At 41.3% G+C, this 25,884-nt stretch overlaps 1 protein-coding gene across 19 annotated transcripts in view; it reads left to right on the top strand.

The window, feature by feature from the left end:
• The window catches only part of ADGRL3 (adhesion G protein-coupled receptor L3), a 486,086-nt gene that overhangs the window by 151,442 nt on the left and 308,760 nt on the right, over window positions 1-25,884 (top strand). For all 19 annotated transcript variants that reach the window (XM_072336646.1, XM_072336645.1, XM_072336644.1 and 16 more), the window contains one exon: window positions 23,031-23,284. In XM_072336646.1, coding sequence (XP_072192747.1) covers window positions 23,230-23,284 — 55 coding nt within the window. In that variant the 5' untranslated portion in view covers window positions 23,031-23,229. The remainder of the gene's footprint in view (window positions 1-23,030; window positions 23,285-25,884) is intronic.

Raw genomic sequence — 25,884 nt, 5'->3', positions numbered from 1 at the left:
GACCTCTGTATGGGAAACATCATGTTGAGCGGTCGGTTTGGCATTTGTCTTTCTTCAAAGGTACGTAGGTTTGGCTGTTGCCTTGGAGAGTTTGAAGTGATCCAAACATCGCTTTTTCTCTGTTCTTTGCTAGAAGTTGGTGGATTCATTACGATGAATGCATGCCTGCTATACTGCCATAATTGGAATGAGATGGGAACGTGAAGAACCCTGTCCTGAAAAATGACTCTTATGCAAAGGGTGGGGCTGGTCATTATAACTTATTTGGTATCTTTCTGCCAGATGTCACTTGTTTTATATGGAAATTGTGAGATTTTGGGAGTGAAAGTGTTGTTCTGCCTACTTGAATTTATACCACCCGGGGCAGTGGGGCTGTGAGGCAGGACTAATGTCTTCATTCTGCAGAAATTACTCCATGATAACATTTTGATTTGCAACTGGAGGCCCAAACAGAAAAAGAAAAAAATAAAATCTTTTCTGGTGGACCGTGCTGCTGCTTATCACTAAGCAGGGCAAGAGGAATGTTTTGCTTTCATCGAAGACTTGAAGGGAAAGTTTGGAGTTTGCATTTGCTTACTGGTTCTGGTCTGCACACTATCTCTCCTCCCCTGGGGCATGCAGAATTGCTGCTCTGAATACTTGGAGAGGGTGTCAGGCCTTAGGCTAAGGCTGAGCAAAATCATCCATTTACGTCTGGCTTTGAGTTGAAGTTGTAAATACTTCTCTGGCACCGTGAGAGAAAGCGAGGGGTTATCCCGACTCACAGCCCTTGCTGAGGTTGTACTGACACTGCCATGAACTTTGCTGGAGGCTTGGGCTGAGTTTCAGATTTGTGGCAAAACCTGAATGCAGGTCAGTGTAGTGCTGCCACAGAGATGGTAACAAAACCTCACTCGGTGCTATTTATATTCTTTTAATTTGTATTCTGGCCTGCTGAGCTCTCCAGGGGGCTGAAATAATGGTGACCGTAACTCAGCCCCCAAGAATGAATCAGTTCCAACTAGGGCCGCTCTCTTTCGTACCTATTGAATCCAAATTAAACGATACCGTTGACCTGTCTTTCCCCCTCTCAGAGGGACCTTATAACATGGCACAAACACAGCCAATTCCTTTAGCAGCCATACCAATGTAAGTAGGAAGAAATCTGTGTAGCTGTGCTTCCCCCTGGAAGGTTCCCAAAGCCAGGGATCCAGCAGCACCTACCTGCCTTTCTTGCTTCACTGGCTGTTTTTTTGTTTTTTTATTTATAATTGATAAGATCTTGACAATATGTGTGTTGAGTGGCTTAAAAACAAAATAGAAATACTGTCAGGCAGCCTGAACAAGGGGCAAAGCAAATGAAGGATGTGTATAGAATATGGGGAACTGTAATCTTCTGGGTTACTTGTAGGCCAACGATTTCCTCTGTTGCCTGCAACAAGTCCCTGAACTTTTTCTGTGTTTTCATCTACAGAACCACCGTGCGCCTTGCTGGAGTGTTTCATAATACATAATTGATGGGTAGATATTTGCTTGACATTTTGGATTTAGCTATTACAGGTTTTTACTACTGGGATAGACCATAGGCCATCCATTTCTAACCTCTGGTGTGTCAGAAGTGAGATATTCTTTTTCAAGGTACCCCTCCCTAGGTCCCTATAGCCAAAGTTTTAGTTGCTGTTAAGTACTGCTGTTATTCATACCATTGCTTGTACTCAAGAATATGCTGTTATAGCATCTAAAGATCTCTGGGCAAAGCTATGTCTGCCCTCCTTTCCTGTTTACCTCGTTAGCAGGGACTTTGGAAGCCCTATGTGAGTATAAAGGTTGTTAGGCTCTTGCTTCTCTGGCCTTCAGGCCTGAACTTTCTCACAAGTAAACTCAATTAATACTTTTGGTTTTTATCATCATTTTCCCGTTGCTCTTCATTTTTGATGTCGCTCCAGCAATGCTTTATTTGAGGTGCTTTTTCCTAGAATTGCTCTGGGGTACTTTTGGTTATGGGTACTTACAGAAAATGCAGAATTTTGGGTGTGTGGGACGTAGGGCAGCAGTACCTGCCCACTTTGAGTATATATTTTCTTATCAAGTGACTTGTAAATGTGATAATATTCTGATTTTGGAATAAACCAAAGGATGAGTAAGGTGCTGCTACTTAGAGCTCTGCTTATTTTTGTGTTGTGAATCTGCAGTATTTTTATAAGTTCTTCAGTATTAGTAATACACGCGCAGGCGGCAGCTGACTGATTGCCAGATATGTAAACGCCGTCTGCGTTCTCATCCAAGGAACAAGATAAGCACAGGGTGGGGGAGGCAGTAGTATTGCGGATCAGGGAAGGGACTGGTTTAGCATTTGGCACCACTCTTGTTGAGTGCAGTTCTTGATATAAGGTGTGCTTCCTCATGAAGGTTATACGCACAGCTAAATACCTCATTCATGGGCAGATGACTGTGAGAAAGTCCATGCTGGCATTTCATGGTCCATGGGCACACATCTGCTGCTGTCCTGCAGCAAATATGAAATAATTTGAGGTAGCTTCCTCTCCTGTGAGAGCTGCCTCAACTTATCGTGGAATTAAGTGTGTGTGCTGATTTATGATGGAATGTGATCTATGATAACTTGTTTCAGAACATAGTATTTAGGACAGTGTGTTGCTAGACTGGATAAATAGATGTGTTGCTGTCATTGGCAGAATTGTTCCTTTGCTTGCAAGACATTTATAGTGTTACCTTGGCCCAATTCCCACAATCTTCCTTTAATTATGGTAGAAGCAATTGGTTATCTGGGAAATAGGACTTTTTATTGTTAAAATTTATTACTGTAATTGAAAAAAATGGTGATGGCCAAGATAATTTAATGTTTCGTGTTTTCAGCTAGGCATCAGTTCCCTGCTTGTTCATATCCATCAGTACTTCTGTATTGTTGCAGAGTGCAGTTTGGATGAGGCCATAACACAGCATTCAGAAATGATGAAAGAATGTCTGCTCAGGCTAAATCCTTGCCTGTCTGTGCAGTTTTGTGCTACTTCGTTGTATGGGATATTTTGGCCTAGAGCACGGTTTAATGAGCTGCTTCTTAAGAGCATAGGGTTCCTCTGCCTTCCTTGTGGAAGCTCAGGGGCTCCCTTTGTCATGCTCTCAGAAGAGAGGAACCTTGTCTGGGGAAAAGGAGCTGTGCCTTTGTCTGCTGGCAGCACAACCTGGTGAGAACGACTGTTCAGAATTGTCTCTTCCAGCATTTTCATTGGGAAACATTCTGTATTTGGTGTCTGTCTTGAAGCCTCAGCTCCTTCAGCCCTGTTAGTGCAGCAGAACTGTAGCTTTAGGTTTGGTCTCCGAACTGTAGAAAGAACCCAAAAAGATCAAGTAGCTTTCTGCTAAGGCAGGGTGAGATTTTCTCCTTCCCCACCACAACTGAAAAACCTAAAGGGCAAAAGAATCCAATCAGCCCTTAAGGTACTTGTGTGTATGTGTAATCCTTTCCACCTTTTTAAAGTTAATTTACAATTTTCAGGGCAAAGTGATGTCTGAAAACAATTCTGCAGTTGCTTTTGTGTCCTGTTTTTTAATTTTCTTTATCATTGTGATTGGTTGTTTTTTTCTTCTTATTTTGGCCTGGTTTCCAGCTTCCTGAACCTTGTCTAGTTCTTTCATACTGCAAATGCTTTCTGTTCCTCTCTTGTGCTTTTGCTTCTCTGTGCTGTTTTGCTCTCAGCCAGTCAAGAGAGGATTTTCAGGAGGTGAAAAAAACAAGAAGCAACTCCTGAAATTGGGTCTTGTGCTTGTTACGCAATTGCTGCTGCTTAGGTGCTGCGTGGTTCTTTTAAACTTATGCTATGGGAAATAGGAGCTTTAAAAAATAGTGTGCATACGTGCATACTGTTTACCGTCGGTCAGTAAACCCCGGGGAGAAGAGTTTCATCATCTGCTGGCTGAGAATTTAAAACCAACAAATCTGTCCCCTGCAGAGATAAAGCCCTTGTGAACAGTTAATTATCAAAGCTTCTGTTTTGCTCTTAAGTTCTTTCCTTTGGAGAAGCGCCTATTAAAAGAGCCTTCTGATGTCAAGGACCTTGGGAAGATCCTTACTTCTTTTTGGTCTGTGTGGGCTAGCAGTCAGAGGAGCAGGCAGGGTGTGCAGGTGTGTACTGTTGTCCAGCACGTCACTAATTGAGGTGAGGTCTGCAGGAGGTGATGTCTTATTTCCCACTCGCTAGCATGGCAGCGCTAAACCATAAGCATCGTGGTGTGGGGCAAAGGGATGGCAATGTTGGCTTAGCTGTTACATCTACCTCCTTGCTGGCAGCTGGGATTTGCATTTTTGGGGGAAAAAGCATGGCCTTTTGCTCAAGAAAGAGAAAAATGTTCGTGTGCTTGACCTGCATTGCAGTGGTGCTTGGCAGTTTGATTTCTGCTAATGCTCTGATGTATATTTTCAGAGCGACTGTGACACTGTGAATGAGGAACAGTGACTGACCTGAATTTTGGTGGAAAAAACAGACAGGCAGTCTCATCAAGTGCCAGAAGAAATAGACGATAGACTGGCAAATAATGTTATATCAAGAGAACAGCGCTGCTCTTAATCTCTGAACTGCTAGCATGGTTTCCAGCCATTTCCCCCTTCCAATTGGAAAAGATAAAGTCTTTCAAGGAGGGACATAACCATGTCTTGTGTTGAGGAAAGTGCCAAGAGACGGTGAGACTTAAAGAAAGAGTGGATATACCTTATTCTGTCCTCATTCTATTTTCCTTTTTATTTTGAATTTTTATTTTTTCCCTGGCTTAATGAAGACTGCTTTGTATAGAGCCATCCTTTTTATTGCATGCTTTTCTACAGCCATGCTTGGACAGGGTAAAATTTTATAACCTTTTTCCTGAAACTGGGTGAAGATTAAGATAGTCTTGCTGTGCTGAGGAGCAGCAGCATCATGGTAGCAAACTTGAGGAAAATACCACCAACTCCCACACCTCTTTCTTTATTAGTCCATCACCTGTTTACTGTGATTTCTGTTGCGAGCAGCGTTGTGAGTTTCTTTCCAAAATGTGACTTCCTAGAAGGAAGTAATAGTTACCTCCTGCCTTGTCTCTGGCTGAACACCTGTGATTTCACCATCACGGTCCATTCAGTGCTCAGGTGAAGGTAACGCGTAGGTGGCCTCTTCTGAGCTTCTCACCAGTTGGAATTGGATGAAACTAATTCATTGCGCATCTCTGCTCCTCCAAACAGCTTGAGAAGTTTGGCACTTCGGTCTCATGTGTGAGCTGAGTTCTCACTTGAGCTTCCTTCAGCACATGAGACTGCAGACTTGTATGGCCAACGGCTACTCCTCTGCAGGAAACATTGCTTAAGGGATGCAAACTCCAAAAGCAGATGTACTGTTGAAATGGGGTTTCAAAATGAGCAAGTCTTCCAATTTTGCTTTTTATATCCATGAACCACATGGGCATTTAATGCTCTCCCTAGTCCACAGGAAATTAACTCCAGGTTGAATCAAAGGATGTCTCATGAGAAATGTCTGTGAAACACTGCTGGAAAGTGAACAGCTTTTGTGGTGGGTTTTGTTGTCTTACTGTAAGCATGCAGATTCACGTCCCTTTTTCAAGAAGAGGGGGCTTTTTTTGCTCATTTGTTCCACTGCTCCAAAATTTCTCTTCTCTGCCTTCAGAGAAGGAAGCTTCTCTTTGGTGTAGCAATGCTTTTGTGCTGGTATAGCTGTGCATCCCTGTGAATCCAGCCTGGCACACTGCTGTTCATGGGCATATGAACCTCTAGACAGCCGGCCCAGCTATAGTGAGGGTTTCCATTTGCCTCCTTTTCTGCTGCTGTCAACTCTTCATTGTTTTCTGCATTAGTAGGCTTAGCTTAATGTTTGGTGTTGCAGGCCAAGAAATGTGCCTTTTAATCAAGCTGCAAATCATTGGTACTTTTTGAGAACTGTATAATAGTGATTTGCTGTCAACCTCTCAAAGCTGCAAAGGAAGTTAAAATAAATTCTTACCAGAACAAAGGGTGATCACCTTTTGATGAATAAACTCGCAGGCAGTTAACATAGTAACTATAATGTCTCCAGACATCTGTCCTCTCCCTTTTGCCAGCTCTCCATATGGCATGTAGTTTGTAGGCTGAGAGCAAAAAGGAAATCCCCCATGAAATGTGTTACTGTGTTTTGTGGGATCATTCCCTACCCAGCCACCACCATGATCAAACCCTGATTTCGGCCCCTTACATACAGCAGGAGGGGATCGAAGTGCTGCAGATCTTCCGAGCCCAAAAGGCACCTGCAGCATCCAAAGCTCTGCCAAAGATAAAGCAGCTCGTGAGCTAAATCTTGTTGTAAAGAGGATTGTACCGCCCATGGAAAAGGGGACATTGTGTTCTGGGGGACTATTAGGATCATCTGGGTGCGGAGAGAGCCGTCGTCATGCAGAGAGGGCATTGGGGTTATTTAGCAATGTATTTTCCTTGTAGTTCTGAGCTTAGGCAGACAGGTAGTCCAAGGACTGCATGTGACACACTGTGACTTGAACGCGCTGTATTTTCACTGTACCAAGAAAATAAAATAAAAATAAAACTAGAAAAACAATTCTTAAAATGGCTTTTACTTTAAATTCACATTTTCTTGGTACACAGCAGTAAGGGTGTTAAAAAATTTAGAACAAGCTAGAAAAGACTATGGTTGATAGGTTGAAAAAAAAGCTTGCTTGCTTATTTATTTATTTTTAACCATTAAAGTAGAGGAGATCTTGTTTTTGATGTGCTCTTGCTTGGATGACTTTTGTCATGAATTCCTTGGGGGTGATGTCAGAAACTAGTCAGAACATTCACATCCAAGTTACCCGCTTGCTGTTGCAACAAATCTGAAAGTTTTTATGACTGATTTTTCTCTCTCATTTCCTTAGATCATGAGCCGTGCAGAAAGTGCCAGCTCCCTCTCATCCCCTCCGTTAACAATGGTAGTTAACAACGTTGAACTTTCCACTTTGTAGAAATAATGTCTGATAAATGGTTCCAGGATAACCTGGTCACAAGGATTTTGTGAGCTCTTGGGGATTAGGGGCTGGGATATAAACATCTGCTGCTTTGTGGGCTGGCTTCATCGCACTCTTGTGGCAGTGAATTCCTTGGCTTAGGTGGGACGAGAGGAATTACTTTGGGCCATTTTGAAGTGCTGCTTTTTAATGTTACTGCATGACTCTTGATCCCGTTATATTTTAGCAAGGTGAGCAGCAGAGCCCGGTGCTTGAATCGCTCTGTTGTAACAAAGTTTCTTCAAGATTGCTTTGAAAGTGATGTCTGCCTTAAGCGATGTGCTTCCATCATACACAGAATATATGCACACAGAGTATCTGTGGTTGGCACTGCTTTGTCATGCCTGAATTACTGGTTTCCTTTGCACCACTGGGAGTTGTACAAAATATTGGAGTTGTACTGCTTTTCATAGAAGCAGTAAGGCATCTTTCTCCTGGCTTATAGCACACATCTCCTTTTGAGGCTGTAAAACTGCTTGTTAAATTAGTGCCAACTAATAACTAAAGGGGTGGTGGAGATTTAGTAGGCAACTCTGTTTGTGGCCCTAAACAATGTGTTGGTTATATACTTACTTTTACACTTTGAAAAGAAAGTATTTACCTGCTGGTGAGGAAATTAAAGTGCTAGGGAGAATAGGGGGAAGCAGGGAAGCATGGGAGTAGAAACAGGAGAAAGTGGAAATGAATGGCTTCTGGCTGTGTTGTAACTGTACTTTATGACCAAACTTTGTGTTCCCAAACGTTGGAAGCCCTTTCATATGTCAGTGAATAGGTCAGCATTATTACAGTTCAAAATCCAAAAGATTGCTTTATTCTGCTTACGTGTGGGGAGGGAATAGTATTTGAATCATGAGACTTCAAGTACAGCTCATTAGTGCAGAGAGGGGATAAAATAAATTGGGGGAGCCATTAACAACAATGATTAAAATTTATCATAGTGGTACTATAATTGGTACCTCGGCTGAGGGAGAAGTGGAGTACTCCAAGCTAGTTGTATTAAGTGTTCATTTCTGAGAGGCTGACAAAGATTTATGGCTTCTTTTCTATAAGTCTCATTTAGTCTTTGTAGCACTACGTCTTTTACTGATGCACATAAGAAACAGTTACTGTTAATGGCCAGATCATTTCTGTAAAGGATATGTTTAAAATTTGATTATTGTAGAGGAGAGAGGGGCAGGGAAATGTTATAGATCTTAGGCTACCTTTTGCAAACGATGAATTGTTTTTAGAGGACTTTTGTTGCTGCTAGCTAGCTCATTACTTATGTTCTCTTCATTTGGTGAATGGTGGCAGCCAAGTTCTTACCACGCTTTTTGGCTTGCCGGGCCATTTTACCATCCCCTGATGGCTTCAAGATACTCAGCTGTAGATGATGAGTCTTCTGTAAACCATTATTCCTCTTTTCTTATGTGAGCAGACCTGACTGCCCTAAAAGCCACATTATCCATTTAACAGCCTCTTGGTATATCAAATAACTCCTGGAGCAGTATCTGAAAGAAACATCACAGCGGCTGATTCTCCTCTCCTGGATAGCTGGAGATCCCCAGGAGCCTCAGCCCTTATTTTTACTGAGGGACATCAGTGGGAATGAGTGTTAGCAATGTGAGCATGTACCGGGGCTGCTGTAGAAGAGGGGAAGGGTGCTGGGGCCTCAGGGCTTCCTGCAGCACAGGAGGCTGTCTCCACACTGGGCCACATCAGTGGCCACCATGGGGCAGTTTTGGGGGCTGTGCTTACCGGAGCTCACAGCAAGCTCTAGAGGCAACTCTGAGAGAGTTGTACTGCTGTGTGGGGATAAGGGGCTGCTATGTGGTGTTAGAAGCAGGGGAGTTGTTCTGGGGCCAATAAAGTGAGGCCTGAGGTTTGCTTTTCAGCCCTGGGAACTCTGGCAGGTAGCTGTCGGGGGGAGCTGTGGGGCATAGACGTTGTGGTGGTCAGCCCCAGGTAGGAGGCTGTAGGGCAGGCATGCCTCCTGGTGTTAGAAGGGCTGCACAGGGTCAGGCTGAGTACTCAAAGACGATGCTGCCATAACCAGGGCCTTTCCCTGTTCATGGTGAGGGGAGGGAGCAATGCTGTCAGTGAGAGCCATGGTGGCCGGGCAGCGCCTTCCCTGAGGGAGTAAGTAACTCAGGAGGTGCAAAGGACCCATGCAGCTGCTTTGTATCTTCACTGCTGACTTCAAAACACACCCCAAACCTCTGAGTTATTGAAGAAAATTCCTTTGGAGGCTGTTCATACCTTGTTGAGGGCTTTCCTCCTCACACAGCCCTCTCTGGAGATGTGACCTGCTGGAGGAAAGCAGTGGTAAGTGAAGTAGCCTCTTGTGTTCCAGCCTCACCTTTAATTTTTGTTACCGTTATTTTACTTTAAACAACAATAATAAAAATCTTATCTGTATGCAACTTGCATATATTTTTCAGAAGCAGAAGTATGCTTTATCTGTCAGTACTTGCTGTGACTGTGGTCTTTGAACTTGTAATCTCCGTAAACATCTCTTGACCTTCATAGCTGTCTAGCTGGTATTTATTGTTTTAGCGATGTGTTTATCCCGGAGCTCTTTTCTAATCATGCCCTGATTTTCACCCTGGAACAGGGGGGAGCAGTGCAGAGGAGGCGAGGGAGGGGAAGGTAAGGGCATCTCTGTATGTCTCTCACCTGGGTGGGAAGAAAGACCTGGATGTGCAAGCTCCCAGCCAAGTCTCTCTGGTGGTTGATGTGCTTTTCTCTCCATAGATGTATATTAAAAAAGCCCATGCGTTACTTTTACCTGTTTTTGTCCCCACAAACTGATGTGTACAGTTTTGATCATCTAGTCTTTCCTGAATGGGTCTTATGGTGACATTGTATTAAGGTGTATCGGTTTTTGACCTAACTTTTTCTCTATCTAATGGTAAAAACGTGTTCTGGAGAGATCTGGAAATACATTTTTGCAGAGATATGCAAATACCCATTAACAACCAGTATGATAGTTAACTGTAATTCAGCAGGTTGGACCCTAATTACTACTGTTTGAGGATCTACTGATGCCTTTATTTAAATATTAAGCTGTATCGTGTGTTTGCTTTGTCCACACTCCTGCAGTCTCAGCATTTGTCGGTCAGCTGTAGCATGTCACGGACCGACCCAGGCAGCCATTGTAAGCTATCTGAGACTGTCGTAACTAAGTGTTCAGCCTGATAAATCTGTAGCTGAATCATTAAAAACATAAATGTTAAAAACGCCATAACATCTATTTATTTATTTTTCTCTCAGTGTAAGGCATTCTGACAAATGTGTAAAGTAGAACATACTGCTAGGGATTTTTGTAATTATCTAAGCATAACTTCAGGTTTTTAGGAATTATTAATTAGAGGTTTCAGTCTCTTGTTTTCCATTTTGTAAAGCGATAGAGATATTTCAGGCTGAGAAGAAAATAATGTAGAAGTATGCCTGTACAGAATCAATAGGTTCATGTCACTGTTCTTTGGTTAGCGGCTTACCAGTATTGGCCCTGAACAGTATTGATTTGTTTTTTACACTATCGCTACAAAATAGCTTTGCTTTGTATCACAGAGATAAAAGTTGCATGTTTCCAGTTTACAGTGATTTTCATACGGACTCCCTTTGGAATTGCCAGCATAATGGATGGAATTATTGGTTTTGTGAAGACGAGCTCTCACTCTGTTGGTTATTCTTGCAATCATTTCACTTCTGCCTCTGATAAGCATACTGCAGTGTTTCTGATATTCCTATTTCAGGTGTTATTTGGTTAAGGCAAAGGGACGTGTTTTAACAGTTGGAGCTTGCTGAGTTTCACAGGAATGTCTCCAATTTAATTTACAGCAGTGAGATATACAGATGTTGAAGGGCTGTAAGGAACGCTTCGTCCTTGTACAGGCTTGGAACAGGGACTGCAGGTATTCCCTGAAAATATGCATGTGACAAGGGCTTCATTAGGTAAGGTGAATCAGCCTGATTCACATTCTCACTTAACTTAAATGAAATCCTAATGCTGACTAAAAGATTCATATTTGGAAACAAATCAAAAGTGCTGGCTGTTTTTGCAAGCAGAGGTAGAGTAGTGCTGCGGAGAGCAAGGCACAAGGAAGTCTTATGGATCAAAAGTACTATGTCAACTAATTCGGGATTCACTCTTCTTTCTTTTTTGCCTTTTCTTTTTCTTCTTTTTCTTGACAAACAACCCTGAAGTACAAGCTTTAATTTCACTTATTTCTGATGTACACCAGGTAGATTTTTACTGTTCGTTTGGGCAATGCTGCTGTGCATGCTGGAGGAATTGTCTTCTTCTCTCCAGTACCAGTCTTTTATAGATGCGAATAGGTAGTACCAGATTAGACCAGAGAAAGATCACTATGAGAAAACCCAAGTTTCACACTGTGCTTCTTGGAAAGCTAAGTATTAGTGCATGAATGTCCAACCTTTTGGCTTCCCTGGATTGTGCTGGGTGAAGAGGAATTGTCTAGGGCTACATCTACAAAGGTTGCTCCAGAAGTAATGCTTCCTAATTATTTCCATGGGAACTACAACAGGTACAGACAGTACAGTAATGCTATTTAATAGAGAAAACTCTCAGCTACAGAACACTCTTTTTCATCACTTGACTGTGTTGACCATTGGCTATGCATTTTTGCCAGCAAAGAAGCCTGCATGTTGTAACAATCTGTAGTTGCAACAGGGAAGGAAATTCATGGAGGTTTGGTATGGATTTGGTATGGATTGCTGTAAAGGCCATTTTGTTGCCTACAGCTGATGTGGTACTGGCACCTCTGCATTGGGTTGTCATAGATGAAGTTTCAACCTCTCTGACTTCAGTGGGATTCTCTTTGTCAGGCCTTGTTTTCTTTTTGGCATTGCTTTATTTTTTATTTTTTTATTTTTTATTTTTGTTAATGGTCAGTTAGGATCACAGAATGTCTTTTCTTTCAGTTTACTTGTTGCATCCTTGGGGTCTTTTTGCTTTGGAAGTTAAGCTTATGTAAATATAAGGTAAGCGCTGGATGAAAGGATCTTAATGTTAGATTTTTTGCCATCAGTTGGCTCTGTTACATCTGATAGATTTCTCATCACAGGCGATCTGTGTTCTTGCTTGCTCAGATCCATGCTGCTGCCAAGTGCTAAACAATGACACTATATATCTTTCTGCACAATTTGCCAATTTTGGTTACTTTTGAAGCCTGGTGTTCCTGCTTTGCCCTTGTGAATCTCCCTTATAGGGAGAACAAAATGAACAAAGGAGTGATTGCTTTAGCAAAATGTTTAGAGCTGATTTTATATTTTTTTTTTGTCTGTTTTCCCTTTGTTTTTATAAACTAGAGCACTTACTCCTCTTACAGTAAAATAAGTCAAAGTAAAGATGTAGTAAAAAGTAGTTCTTTGTTGTTTACTGTGAATGGTTTTTTGGATAATTGAATGAAAATACTTTATTGCAGTTCCTCTTCCAGCCATGACCTTAAATAACAAAGATTATACTTGCTGCTCACTCTGTTTAGGGTGACATTTTCCAAGTCCCTATCTTGATTGTGATACTTCCTGCAGAAATTGGTGTGATTTTCCCAGTGCCCCCAGATGTTCTGGTATCAGAGCAGTGTTTTTGGAACCATCGCCTGCAAGGGATCAGAAATGTGGGCTTCTTTGCAGAGGGAGCATTTCAGGAAGCACCAGGATTATCCTCTCCCAGCCACCAACCCTTCTTGCATATCAAATATCGAGCTGTGTTTTGTTCTTTATAGAGTCCCTTACAAAATATCACAGGAGACAGACCTATGCATGAGATAAATGATCTTCTCTTATAGTTGCCATAGGTACTTAATTTCCTTGTTGGAATCAAATGTGATATCTACAATTAAATGTTTCTCCCAGATGACTGGAACATATTACTTTTTTCTGGGTAAAAGCTCTGCATTCAGAGTAAAATCAGAATTGGACTTTCCTAGTTCCATTCTAATAAATAAAGGCATTAGTGCAAATTATACAACTGTTATATTTAGAGAATATGGAAATGTTACTGTTTACTATTTTCTTGGAAATAATAGAAACTGTGTAATTAACTTCATTGCTGAGTCCCAGTGGTGCTGCCATTTCATTTCAGTCTGATTGTATCTGATGTGTTTGATTTTGCTAAATGCCTCTGAGTTTCCCATTTACATTTTCTTGATTATTTTAAGTTGAACGTGTATTTAAACACAGAGAATGGTGTAGAAGATCCTTGCCTCAGTGTGGCAACCTGCAAATGAGGCCAATGTTGTTGAATATAATTGCTCAAGTTCTGCAGTAATTAATCTAAAGTTTAATTTTAGTACCCAAATTTCAAGTTGGAGTTTGCTGGGGGAGAAAGGCACGGAGAGAGTTGCGGTTAAAAATGTTCCTCTTAAAAACTAAGAACAGCAATGATAAAAGGTTAAAGAAACATAAGTTCATGGATCACGTGGTATGTTTTACAGCTCTGCTCATATACGTAGTGCTGTCAATATAAGTATTGTAGAACGAGAGTATACCAAGTATACTAGTGAGGTTTTTGTTCTTTAGTTGTTGGTGGTGGTTTTGTTTTGTTTTTATCTTATGTTACACTGTTTTCAGAAAAATAGAAATCAATTAAAATTAAAAACAACAACAACAAGCAAACAAACAAAAAACCACCACAAAGCAAAAACAACAAAAAAAAGGTGAGACCAGAACCCAACCTTCTGTGGTCAGAACCACCTTCACTTCTCCCTTTAATCACTTAAAGGCTGATACTCTGTAACAGGCCATTAAGAAATATGTTTCATTTGAGGTTTATTGAGGCAGGCAAGTTTTCAGATCGACCAATTTCCCAACAGGTGTATTTTCTCTTTTTGGTCAGTTGCTACTGATCCTCAGCTATGAGGCATGAAAATAGGGCAAATGTCTCACATTCCTTATGCTGCTGCCCAGGACAGTTCTCCTCTGAAAGGGCACGTTCGTCCTGATTGTCCTAGCAGTTAAATTCTACGAGAAAGCACTCAAGGAATTAATTAATTTTAGCCTTTTACCCACCCAAACGTATAATTGTTTGGACATTTTATAGTAGCTTTTAAAAAGAATGCATGCGTGCTGGAGGTACTTATTTGCAGAGGAAAAGAAGCTGTGTTGCCTCTAAAAATACCTTTCGCAGGAATGGGAGGGCCACCCCTTGGGCAGCAGGACTGGCCACCACATGCATCCTCGTAATGGCAAGGCGCGGTGCCAGAGTCAAGACTTCAGCTGGAAGTTTCTGGTGGAGTTCCAACCGTGTTTAAAAGTTCTGTTTAGTTAAGATCCCTCTTGTAATTTCAGCTGGAAATATCTGGCCTTTGTTTTACTTCAAAAGGGGGAAAGAGAAGTGTATGTGATCCATATTATATAAATATTTCATCCATTGAGAGTTCCTGGTATAAAATGTTTCCTTTGTAGTACCAAGAGAAACTTTGGCTTTCAGCTGTAGCACAGTGGCCCCTTGTGACTGTAAATCACAGTCATCAGAGGACGATAGGTGATGCTCCCTGTTACAAAGGGGCCATAGAAGGTCTGTGAGTCTGGGGTGGGGACTGAACCCCTGGCTTGGGGTGTCACAGAAGGACTTTCACACACAGCCGAGCCCTTGCTCTTTCATCAGATGAAGTTAGCAGCCTTTGATACAGTGTTAGCAATAAATTTTTGGATCGGAGATAATGGGTTTGGTTGCTGTCTTTGGGAAGAGCTGTCTCTTCTGGATCTAAAAATGTGCTAAATGTTTACCACTTGTTATCCAGGTCTGCTCGAAATAGTCTACTTAGCTTGGCTTCAGAGTTATAGAAAGGCACATGTGGCAATTGCAGCCTTTACCTCTTCACCTCAGTTTTCTGCAAAATTGGTAGTGTGATCTGTTTCTCCCATCCTTTGTTGATTGGATAATGTGAGGGTGGAAAGGGGAAGGGAGACAAAAGCTGTGTTTTGCTGTGAGAATGCCCAGGCCCTTTCAAAACTGGACTTTGGGTTAGATGGTTTGCGCGACAAATGAGTACAATGACGGAACCTTTTTCTTTCTTTCAAAGACCAAGGGGGCTGGACTGCTGATTAATTAATAACAGAAGTCATTAACACGGTAAAATATCTGTTATTACTACACAAGCTTTTGCTGTAGGGAACTATAGATGTCTTTAGTTCTGATATTTGGCCTATTTGTCCTTCTTTTATTCCTGTGTATATAGCTCACTGGAAAATATCACATCTGGAAATGTAGATGCAACATTTATTCTACTGCACACATCTCTTTCTCTCACTAATCCTGACACAGAGCTCTTCTGCATTACTGCCTTGCTCCCCTTCGGTCTGTGGACTGCCTTTGCCTCGCGTGTCTGTCCTTCTCTGTTGCAGCGAGTACTGTTTGTTTTTCTCCTAGCAACCAGGCTGCTCTATTGTCTTGGGGTCTAAGAGGATAGTTTTATTTTATTCTTTTTTTCCACGGGGAGGTGTGAATGCTTAAAGTTGACCACCTGTTTTGAGTGTTGTCTCTCCCTTACTAATACTTGTTTTTGAGAGTGCCCCCCAAAAACTAACAAGAAGGTAAAATCTGAGGTCTCTTCTATGTGATAAGGTCAGGAGATTTCTTAGATCTTATTCCTATCCAGGCTGTTCCTTAATTTGCATCATTTACTTGAATAATACAACCCTCCTAATATCTTCCAAGCCACTTACACTTAACTAATCACTTACCTTCAGCATAAAGCTCATTGATTTCATTTCTCATTGAAAACATCAGTAGTAGCAAATATGATCCTATTGGCTTACAGTCTATTAGAAATAAAATTATATTAAATGTCTTGTGGGGTGTGAAGAGGTTAAGTCAAGGAGAGTCATCTGAGAAAGTCATCCTGGTGTAAAACATAAATCTGTTTTATATTTAAACCACGTGTCACCCACCAGCCAAAAATAGCAATGATCATTAAAACCCAATTTGCTGCTAAACATTAATAGACATTTATTACATCATAACAGATCTGAAAGACAATTAAACTTAACTTTTTCCTAGATAACTTTCTCCTAAAAATAAATAAATAAATAAGTGTGTTATTCATCTGGCTTTTGCCATTAATTTGTCAGTGATTTTTCATTTAATAAGGTGCACATGCACACAGTTGTGTGTATAGGTGATCTCATTGTTGCTCTGATTCTTTCAACAACAGTTTTAAATAGGAGAAGCAATTAACCTTGGTTATACCACCTGTTAATCAGCACAAAAGTGAAGAAAATTGCACTTTCTTTGTACAAAACAAGTAATATATGTTGCCATTTGAGAAAGGAATAGTAAGCCAGAGCAGAACAGGAATGCTCAGTAGACATGTCTTATGTGTAGGAGATGGATCACAGCTTTGGTGCTGTTTTCAGAGCAGTTGCTCAGGCAAGTGCTACTCTTCCCATTTGGTTACTGAATGGAGTTGCACAGTGCAGGTAGTGACCAGAGCCAGGGTCAGCTGCAGTAAATACAGCACTGTCAGAAGTTCTGCTTCCCATGACAAATGCAGTTTTGACCCTGATATTTTGGTTCATTTTTGTTGCTGGCTGGCTGGCTCTTGCTGCTGTGGACCCTATACAAAAAGCAATTGCAGGGACCAGGCTGCCTGTCACAGCTTTGTCTTGCTCAGTTCTCTATAGTTGTTAGTGCCTTGACTTTGCTGTTTAATCTTCATACCACAGCAAAGAGTTAGGGGGCCAGCTGGGCTGTGAAGGAGGCCATCAAAAGGTAGACTCAAGACTCTTTTCCCTTAAGTCCTCTTTTTCAGCTTTTCTCTGTAAGGAGGAACTTACTTGAGAAGAGCGGAAACACCAATTGTTCCAAGGAGTTTTCCATGTACTGACAGTCATGCAGTGTCTATGGTAACTGTTGAGTCATGGCCTGAACCACTGATTGAGCACCTGGGGAAAGGACCTGGTCAGCTCTGGGAACACAGGTGAAGACAATGCAGCTGTGTGACCAGAAGGTATGAAACCTGTCTGCACCCCGATTAGACCTCATATAAGGGCTGACTGCCTCTGGGGATGGGGCTTTGGTTGGACATCCCTCCCCTTGTGGAGTCTTTCCTGTGAGCCTAGATCTTGGGAGACAGGAGAGCACCTTTCTTTTTGCTTTCTAACACCATTCCATTTGTGCTGGTCCTTTTGCCATTACATGTCTGTATCATGCTTCCACTGTGTTAATCTTTCCAATTGTACCATGGTGAAACCATACCTTTTGGCACTCTGCAAGGAGTCTATGGCTGTGCATTGCTTCCTCTCAGAAGGAGATGTACTACAACTTTGTAGGTTTAAGATGGCAAATTACACAGGTATGATATGTTTTTGAGAAGGTTCTTTATTCTCCCTCCTTTCTGTGGAAAAAAAGAGAAGTTTTTGGGTCATACTGGTAGTAACATCTGTATATGATAATGTAATTGAGTTGTTTCAGGTGGTCATAAGCTGATGATACTGGACAGCATGTGCCAAAAGCTGCACAATTGTTCTCAAAGCTGATGTGTTTTTTATTCCTTGCTGATAGAGTTGTGGATGTGCTGATGTGTTTCTTGCAAGCTGTGAGCTGCTGTTGCAGGCAGTGCTTAACTGGGGAGACTCACAAAGCTTTTTCTCATCAGCTTTTGTTATATCTGCTAGTCTGGGGGCAGTAAAGGAAAGAAATATTTGCATGTTTTACCACCTGCTCAAATGATGCTCTAAACCTTGTAAATTTTTGTAAGTGATATTGTGTATTTGCAGACATGGGGATGCTGTGAATATTGTACCTTCTTCTCCTAAATCTGCAATGAAGAATGTTGTAGAGGATAACCAGCAGGCATTTAGAGAAAGCATTTAGCAGTTGTGCAATATGGACATACAATTCAGTGCAATTTTATAAGCTTCATGTTTCCAAGACACTTTTTTTTCCTCTCTGTTCCTTCCCCCATATCTTCTAGTGTACAGTCACAGGGCAGGTGAGAAGCTTCTCTTTTAGTTTGGTTACTGTTTTCTACTGAAACTGCTTTGGAGCTGGATTGAATGGGAGAACTAACAAGCAGCTGATAGCTGAAAATCCCCCTTTGACCTTTGGAAGTGAACAAAATCCTCAATTTCACCCACATGTGAGGGGAATAAAACAACACACTACTATTAGATTTAGCTGGTCTGTATTTGAGTGTGCTCTTACCAAAGGCTGGATTAATCTGAAAGTTGTTAACTCACTTAAAACTGGGATTATTTTGCAGAGCATCCCACAGTAGTTCTAAGGAGTTCTTTATTACTTTGAATTATAGCCTCAACAGGTGGCCAGTGAGGCTGGGTACAAGCTGAGGGTGGTTCTTCTTGAGGCGTGTAAGTAGTGCTGCTGTGGTATTTGAGAATCTAGAATGAATGGGAACTGCTAGTACATGTTGGTGGTGGTGTTGCTTTTAAGGGTTTTAAGGTAACTTCTCAAAGTGCTACGTAAGGTATAACTAAGGAGTAAAGGGCAGAATGCCTTTAGGTTTTCTTTCTCCTGTTTTTGTTGTTTGTTTGTTTTCCTCTTTGGCCAAATATAAACACGTAGAGGTTTACAGGCAGTTTGGACTGGCTAGGAATCATAGAATGGCCTGAGTTGAAAAGTACCATTATCATCTAGTTTCAACCTCCCAGCTATGTGCAGGGACACCAACCACAAGACCAGGCTGCCCAGAGAAGGAGCATGTGTGCTCATGGTTCCATTGAAATGCCTCAGTGCAGCCTTCTGCTGCCCTGCTTCCAAGGCTTTGTACCATCATTGGTGCTTGTGTGACCATTACCTCACAGACTGTGTTGCTGTCACTGTGGAGTGACCATGGAGCCACATGCTGAGTTGAAGGAAGGACTGAAAACAGGCTGAAAATGGAAAATGGTGGGCAGGGCAAAACTTTTCTGTTTTGCAGCGATACTGAATAAATAAATAAATGAAATTGAGTGGTGTTTTATCATAAATCATGGCTAAATGTGTTGCAGCAATTCTTTAGTTCAGTCATTCATAATGGGAACAGCAATTCAGGGCATTCTTTCACTTACTCGGTTGTGTTGTGTTGGTTTTTGTTGTTGTTGTTGTTGTTTTTTTACCCTTAAACTCCATTTAATGTATTCACTTTTGAAGAGATTGCATATTTTCATTCTGAAAATGATTTCTCATACAAATTGCAGTGCAAGTAGTAGATGCTGAAATGGGAGAAATGCATCTTTGGTTCCAATTTGGCCCATTGGCTTCAAAGGGTTTATTACTTCCAGGCTTTTGTTCTTGTGGTTTTAATCAATATTTGCTTGAAACATCATGCTTATTTTTTACATAGTAAGCAACTTATGCTAAAGAAAGAGATAAGTGTAGGAATCTTTTCTATTAAGGAATAATAAAGCAATTCTTGTATTGCTGAGTTGTAATTTCAAGTTAGTTTTACTGTTCGCATTTTCAAGGGAGAAGCGTAACTGGGCAAGAAAAGCAGGATGTTTCTGCCTGGCATTTGCTACTGAATGTCACTGAAAACACTTGTGCCTGTCCAATGTTCACACCGTGGTGGTTGAGAAAATGCCAGGTGTCAGAAGAGGGCAGATAGGCTTTGCCCAGTGAGAAGGGGAGCATCCTGTTTGGTATGGGCACAGGTGATCACGTTTGATTGAAGGCAGTAATTAGGTAGACTTGTGACAGATTTGGCTTGTGCCACTTTAAATTCTACTTTAACTTCATGCTGTTTGTTCACATGGGATGTGAACTGGTTTCCTTATCTTTTTCACCCTGCCTGTATGCCGTCAGGAGATGGGCTTAGAAAATGCTTCCTGTGTGGCTTCACATCAACTGCTGAAGCAGAGACTTTTGAGTAGATGCTGAGTTAGTGTATACATAAAGGATATTAATCCCTTCAGGAAGGCATGCCTTCTTTAATACCTTGTTGTACATCTACACCACAAGTCCACAGTTTCCTTTGGCTCTCTTATATCTTGTCAGTACCACTTTGAGTTGAATTTTAAGAACTGTCAGCATGAAGATCAGGTTTGGGTGATGCTTGGCAGCAGCCCAGGCTGTGAGGCTATCAGGGGCAGCCCTATGGGCTGGAAGGTCACTGAGCAGAGGAACTTCCTTGTAAATTAATGCATTCCATGTCATCTTCATCATTCAAATCCAAACCCCCTTAGGCCAAGTGTAACCCTTAACTTTCTCACTGTGATGGTATATCTCCTTTTTGTATCAATAAATGCAACAGCACTCAAAAGTTCACAGCTGTGTGCTCTCGTTTCTCTCTTTGGCTGTACTTTTTACCCGGGGGTAATCTGAAGATGAAGTGAATTTTGTGTTGCAGGCCTCTTCCTGCATCTCATAAATGCTGCTTGAGAGGGTTGTGTGGCCACTAAGAAAAGGACTGCTCAGCTCATTTCTTACCTCGCTGTTCTGCAGGCACTGAGCTCACAAACACAGTATGATTATTTGATCATATGAATGAAGTATGAAACCATCCAGAGCTGTGTAGCGCTATGTGTTTGGTTTCTGTAGCAGTACCCCATGTTATTAAACATCTTCAGCGGTTCTCTGTGCACACTGTGGGTTCATTAGGTTCCGCATCATGCAAGAATCTGAAGATTTTGAAAAAGTCTCTGCAGGAACAGACTTAAGGGCAAGGCTGTGCCTGCCACTGATGCATGAATCGTTTTGTTTCTTGAGTCTCAGCCCATGAGACCACAGAAAAAGAAAAATAATCCTATCGTGTAGGGGAATACAGGCAGACAGATAAATAGTATTTGAAAGGCTACTGTGTAAATATTTATTGACAATTATCCTTTCTCTGAGGTAGGTGTCATAAATAATTTGCAACTTCATGAGTTTATACCCAAAAAGTTTTTACTGCACCATAGCATTATCCCTTTCTGATAGGCTTAGGTTATCCAGGACTTGAATCAGCTTAAATAAAAATTAGAAAACAAGCCCTAGTCCTTCACACCCTGACTGAGCTTTTTCAGGGCAGTGCAACCAATTGTTTCCTCCATTTTTGTGTATGCCTTTTTCAGTTTTTGTAGCACAAAAAGTCTCTCCCTTTTATCACTCTTTACAGTGATGATGCTGTAGAAAAGGCTCATGTGAAGGCCAGAAGGGTAGTTTGATGGGTACTGGTAGCTTTCTGAAGTTCAAAGAGGAAACTTGATCAGTATTTCAACATTATAATTTGAAATATTTGTGAGCCTTTTGGAAAGCAGGCTTTAAATGTTATTAGTGGCCAGCATTCTAGCTTGAGCAGTGATTTAATTTCTTGCTCATCTGTAAAGAAGCCATTTGCCTTCCTTTTGCCCTTGGGCTTTTTAATCACTACAGTTAGAGCTGAGAAAAAGCTTCAGACCCTAAATGCTATATTTGAGAGAACAAATCGCAAGGGTAGACTGGTGAGGAGAGAAGAGAGAGAGAACAAAATCTTGGCAGAGCAAGCAGATATACTTATCAGAAAAAAATGCAGCTTCCTTATAGACTTCGGTTCTGAACAATGTGAGGTTTGATTTAGTTGATCAGCAAAGAGAGGAGGCCAAACAAAGGCCACTTTGTCATGCCTGAATTTCAGAAATATATCCACATCACAATGGCATGCAGCACAGTTTTTCATACAGTTTTTTGGCTCAAACTGGGTTTTGGGTAGGAACAAAAGTTGGCAAAAACAGCTTCTTTACTCAGAGAAGAATAACTTCTGTTGATCAGAGATTTTTTGGAGAGATTTTTAATTAGACCAGTGCTGTGAAGGCTGCAGAGTCAAGGGAGTTCAAAACAGATATGCAAAGTACTTTACAGTTCCTCATATTTTATCATCATTTCAAAGTCAGCAGGGAGCTAAGTCTCAAACTGATGCTATGGCTTAACTCTGTTCAGTTGTTGTTTTATTCCTGCCAAGCTTGAGTCACTGTGGCCACCTAGCCCCTTCATGAGAGATTAAAATGATGGGAAGCTGGAATCATTTCTGCAATTATATGAGTGAATGTTTCTATTCAAGCACAGATTCCGATTTCCCTGTGCTTCCCTGTAAGAGCTTGGAATGGATAGACCATTATTTTTAATTCCACAACGAATAGCTGTGGAGCTTGAGTAGACAAAAGTGACTGAATCCCTGGCAGTCACCACAGGTGGGGGTGCAACATAATAAGGTGGACTTAGTCTTTTCCTGGGTTCAAAGCCTGGTCCAGATTTGATGCTAAGAGCATTATCAAGTACTGAAATGTGCTGCCCAGGGAAGTGATAGATTCACCATCCCCAGAGGTATTTAAGATATGCATGGATATGACTTCTGGGGACATGGTTTAGTGACAGGACTTGGTAGGTCACTAAACCACTTGGTGGTTGGAATTTATGATCTTGACGTTCTGTTTCAACCTAGGTGATTCTGTGGTTCCGTGATTGGAAGCACTGCACATTCCATGCTTCCTTGCTGATATGGCCTAGACCAAACAGTGAACTTACACCTGCAGTTTGTTGATTTCTCATCACACTGGCCAATACGCTCTTTCAGGAGCCAGCTTCTACTACTAGGCCCTGTACCGGAGGGTTTGGGGTGGAAAGGAAGTGTCTGAAATAGAAAATAGAAATTTATTTCTGTTCAGGAGATCAGCACAGAGCCTAGGCACTGATTAAATCCATTTCAGCAACGGGATTTCTGTCATCTTCTGTTATATAAATACCCAAATGTTTCCAAGGGAGTTACAGGCTGTTTTAGAACTCTTGTGTATGTAGATTTTAGTGCAAAGCATATGGACTTGCTTTTTCCAGTCACCTTTCAAGCCTGTGGACTCCCTGGGCCCATGGGCATTGTGTTCAAGACTTCTATCTTAATCCCTGTTTTGAGAGAGGAAGTGGAGCATTAGCGATACACAAACTGACTCTGCATGGAGACAAGTTTTAATTCCTGTTGTACATAAAAAAAAACATCTGAAGGGCTGGGGGGTAGATGTGTTTGCCTTTGCAGCTGTTGGCAGCAGAGAAATGCAGCAAGACTTGATTGAAAACACCTATCTTAGCGTTTTACTAACTACCTTATTTTTTTTTCCTTTCTTGTTTCTAGGTCACAGATTCTGGATACTGGCTGTGGGATTTTTTTATTATTATTATTATTTTGTTATTTTTGATTGGCTTTTTCTCCCTTCTTGGATGTGAGTTGAAGGCCAACAGTTGAAGTGTTGAAAACCAGTGCAGAAGGACACTCACCTTGTTTTGTTTGAACCCTTGTTTGCCGGGATACTTTCAAGCCCTCCTTCACAGTCATGTGGTCATCACAGCTGCTGTTCTTCACAATGCTCTTAACACCGTTAGCCCATGGTGAGTGAGGGATGGGGGAATGTGCCTGTGGGAAGGGAAGGAGAATGGAAATGAATGAAGGAAAATAGCCAAGATGTTACCTCTTCTTCTACCTAATGTTTGTGGTTGTTTTTTTTTTTTTCTCAGGATGTTTATTTCTCTCTCCACTTCCCAGGTCTTTGAATTCATGTGCTAGTGTGTGACTAAGTCATGAAACAAAGAACTTTGGTCACATAAATATTTCTCTTCCAAAGTTTAATTACCATGTTAAGGCTGACTTTCATCCTAATGCCCAAGCCTACTCTACTGGCTGTATATCACTGGGATTGTCTCTCCTGGCCTCTATGTGAAAATGACTTTGTTTGTGAATGCTGTTCAGTAGGACTTTGTGTATCCCCCTTTCAGCCACAGCTCCACAGACCGAAGGATCTTCCTCATTGTTATGATATATCATGATTTCAGGCACAGTAGTGCATGTTTCCATGCACTTCTATACCCAATGTGACCCTGAGTCTAGAAGAGTCCAAACCGGTGTATCTGTCTTTAGCTTGGCACACTGTGTAACCCACCTGGCAACATGAGGTCATCAACAGTAGCACCATGCTGATGCAAGCAGGCAGTATGTGAGAGCTGAGCTAATGTTATCAGACATCACTGCTGTGCTGTGGGGATGTATTAGCTTCAGCTTCAGACTCTGTGCGCAGCACACTATTGCCTACAGTGTCCATTATGTTTTCTTAAGTGAAAAAATTTGGTCTTTTTATTAGCCATGAAAATTGAAATCTGACACATTTAATTCTTCGGGATAAGACTTCACAAAGTAAATCGCTAGATTTCTGAAGTGCAGAGGGCTTCAGGAGTTCCTGTTCTCAGTAATGGTTGCTAAATCGTGAGAGCTGAGCTTTAAACGATTTGGCTGCTCCCTGGTGCCCCAATGGAACATGAGCTCTGAGAATCCCATTTTAATTGCAGGTCTGTGGGAATGTGTTTGTAAATGAGAGGGCTCCCTTCGTGTAGCTTGTGCACCCGTGCTTTGAAAATACTCCAGTCTTTTTGTGCTTAGCATATACTGTGTGCGTGTGCTAAGACTCAAGTGAAATTTCACAGCAAAGGAAGTTAGGAAGCTTAAAAAGGAAAAAAAAAAGAAAAAACAGATTGCGTGTAATTGGCTGAATGTATCTATTTCTGGAGCATGGCCTGTCTGCTCATATCACTTATAACACCTTTGTGCACAAAGGTTATCTCTACTATCATTCCTTAAGCAAAACTCCTCGCTATCTTGAAAATTAGAATGAATAATTAAACCAAGCAAACCAATTGGGGTGGAATGGAAAGAGCTACTAGGAAAAGGTGCTCTCCATTCTTCTCTAGGAAATTTAACTGGTCAGTGTTTTGTGAATCTTTATAATTAATATTAGCAGTTAAACAATTTGAATATGCCTCTGGCGGTTCTGTTTTTAATCCGTGGTGCCACTGCAGCTGGAAAATCCTGCGTGATAGTCTCAATAAATGAAAATGTCACAAGTATTTTAAGAGTCATGTGGTGCTACCGGCGAGCAGACACTATAGATGTAGAAATTAGGTGCCTGAAAAAATTTCAGCAGCGATACCCCTTTATGCTTTTCTACAAAGTAGGTGCCTGGGGTGGCTGCTGTGTGTTTTCTTTAACAGTCAGTGGTGGTAAATCTGACCCTTATATGTTATCTCATCCCTGTAAATCACTAGTAAGAGTGCAGTAGAGGCTTCCAGCAATTTTTGAGCAGTGGAGAGTGAAGACCTTTGCTCTCAGAATTGAATCTGTCTCTCCTTCTTGTATTGACCAAGATGCGGTTACCATCTCTAAACTCTAAACTTTTTTTCTTTTTTTGCTGCTTTTCTTAGAGGAAGTGAGTAGAATGTCTGATTGTTGAGGGATGGTACGTTGCTGATGCTAAGCAAAGGGAGAAAACTGCAGTATAGCTGTGTCACGTGGTAAGAGTATGTTTGGTATCAGCTTCACTGAACAGTCAAACCCATTCAGTCTCCCTTAAGGAATGAAGAACATGCATGTAACAGAACAGTACTAGAGGTTGAAAAACATGGGCTGGCATCACTTCCAAGGCTTTGAAGTTGGACACAGAGTATCTGATGGTTTTAAGGTACTTGCTGCTTCTCACCCTGTAAATGCTCACAAAAGGCTGCCTGAAGTGGATGGCAAGGCAGTATTAGTGCAGAAGTTGCTCTTCCTATATGACAGTATGCATGGATTTAAACACATACCACAACTTACCTTGCATATGAAGATTGCTTAATTTTAATTAATTTTAATTGCTTATTTTTTCCCTTCTGTTAACCCACTTTCATTATACGTAGAAAGCTTTTGTATTTTGTTTACCAGGACTCTAACAGGAACTCTAACAGTTCTAGTCCTGAAGTGATCATCAGAGTAGATACAAACTGCTTTTATAGTTCATGGTTTGCTACATCTCTTTCACTGTTTGAGTTTCCCAGTGCAGCCTGTTCATTTGTAAAGGTTATGTGTTGAATCTCTTAGGCTGATGATCCCATACGTTTGTTGCTTTAGGGTTTTGTTTTGTTTTGGAATGTGTATGTGTGTGTCTTTTTTAGCCAACAGTTTTCTG

This window comes from Excalfactoria chinensis, chromosome 4, assembly GCF_039878825.1.
Source record: "Excalfactoria chinensis isolate bCotChi1 chromosome 4, bCotChi1.hap2, whole genome shotgun sequence".
Classification (NCBI taxonomy): Eukaryota; Metazoa; Chordata; class Aves; order Galliformes; family Phasianidae; genus Excalfactoria; species Excalfactoria chinensis.
Note: the sequence above shows the minus strand (reverse complement) of the source record. Positions and strands in the feature narration are given on the sequence as shown.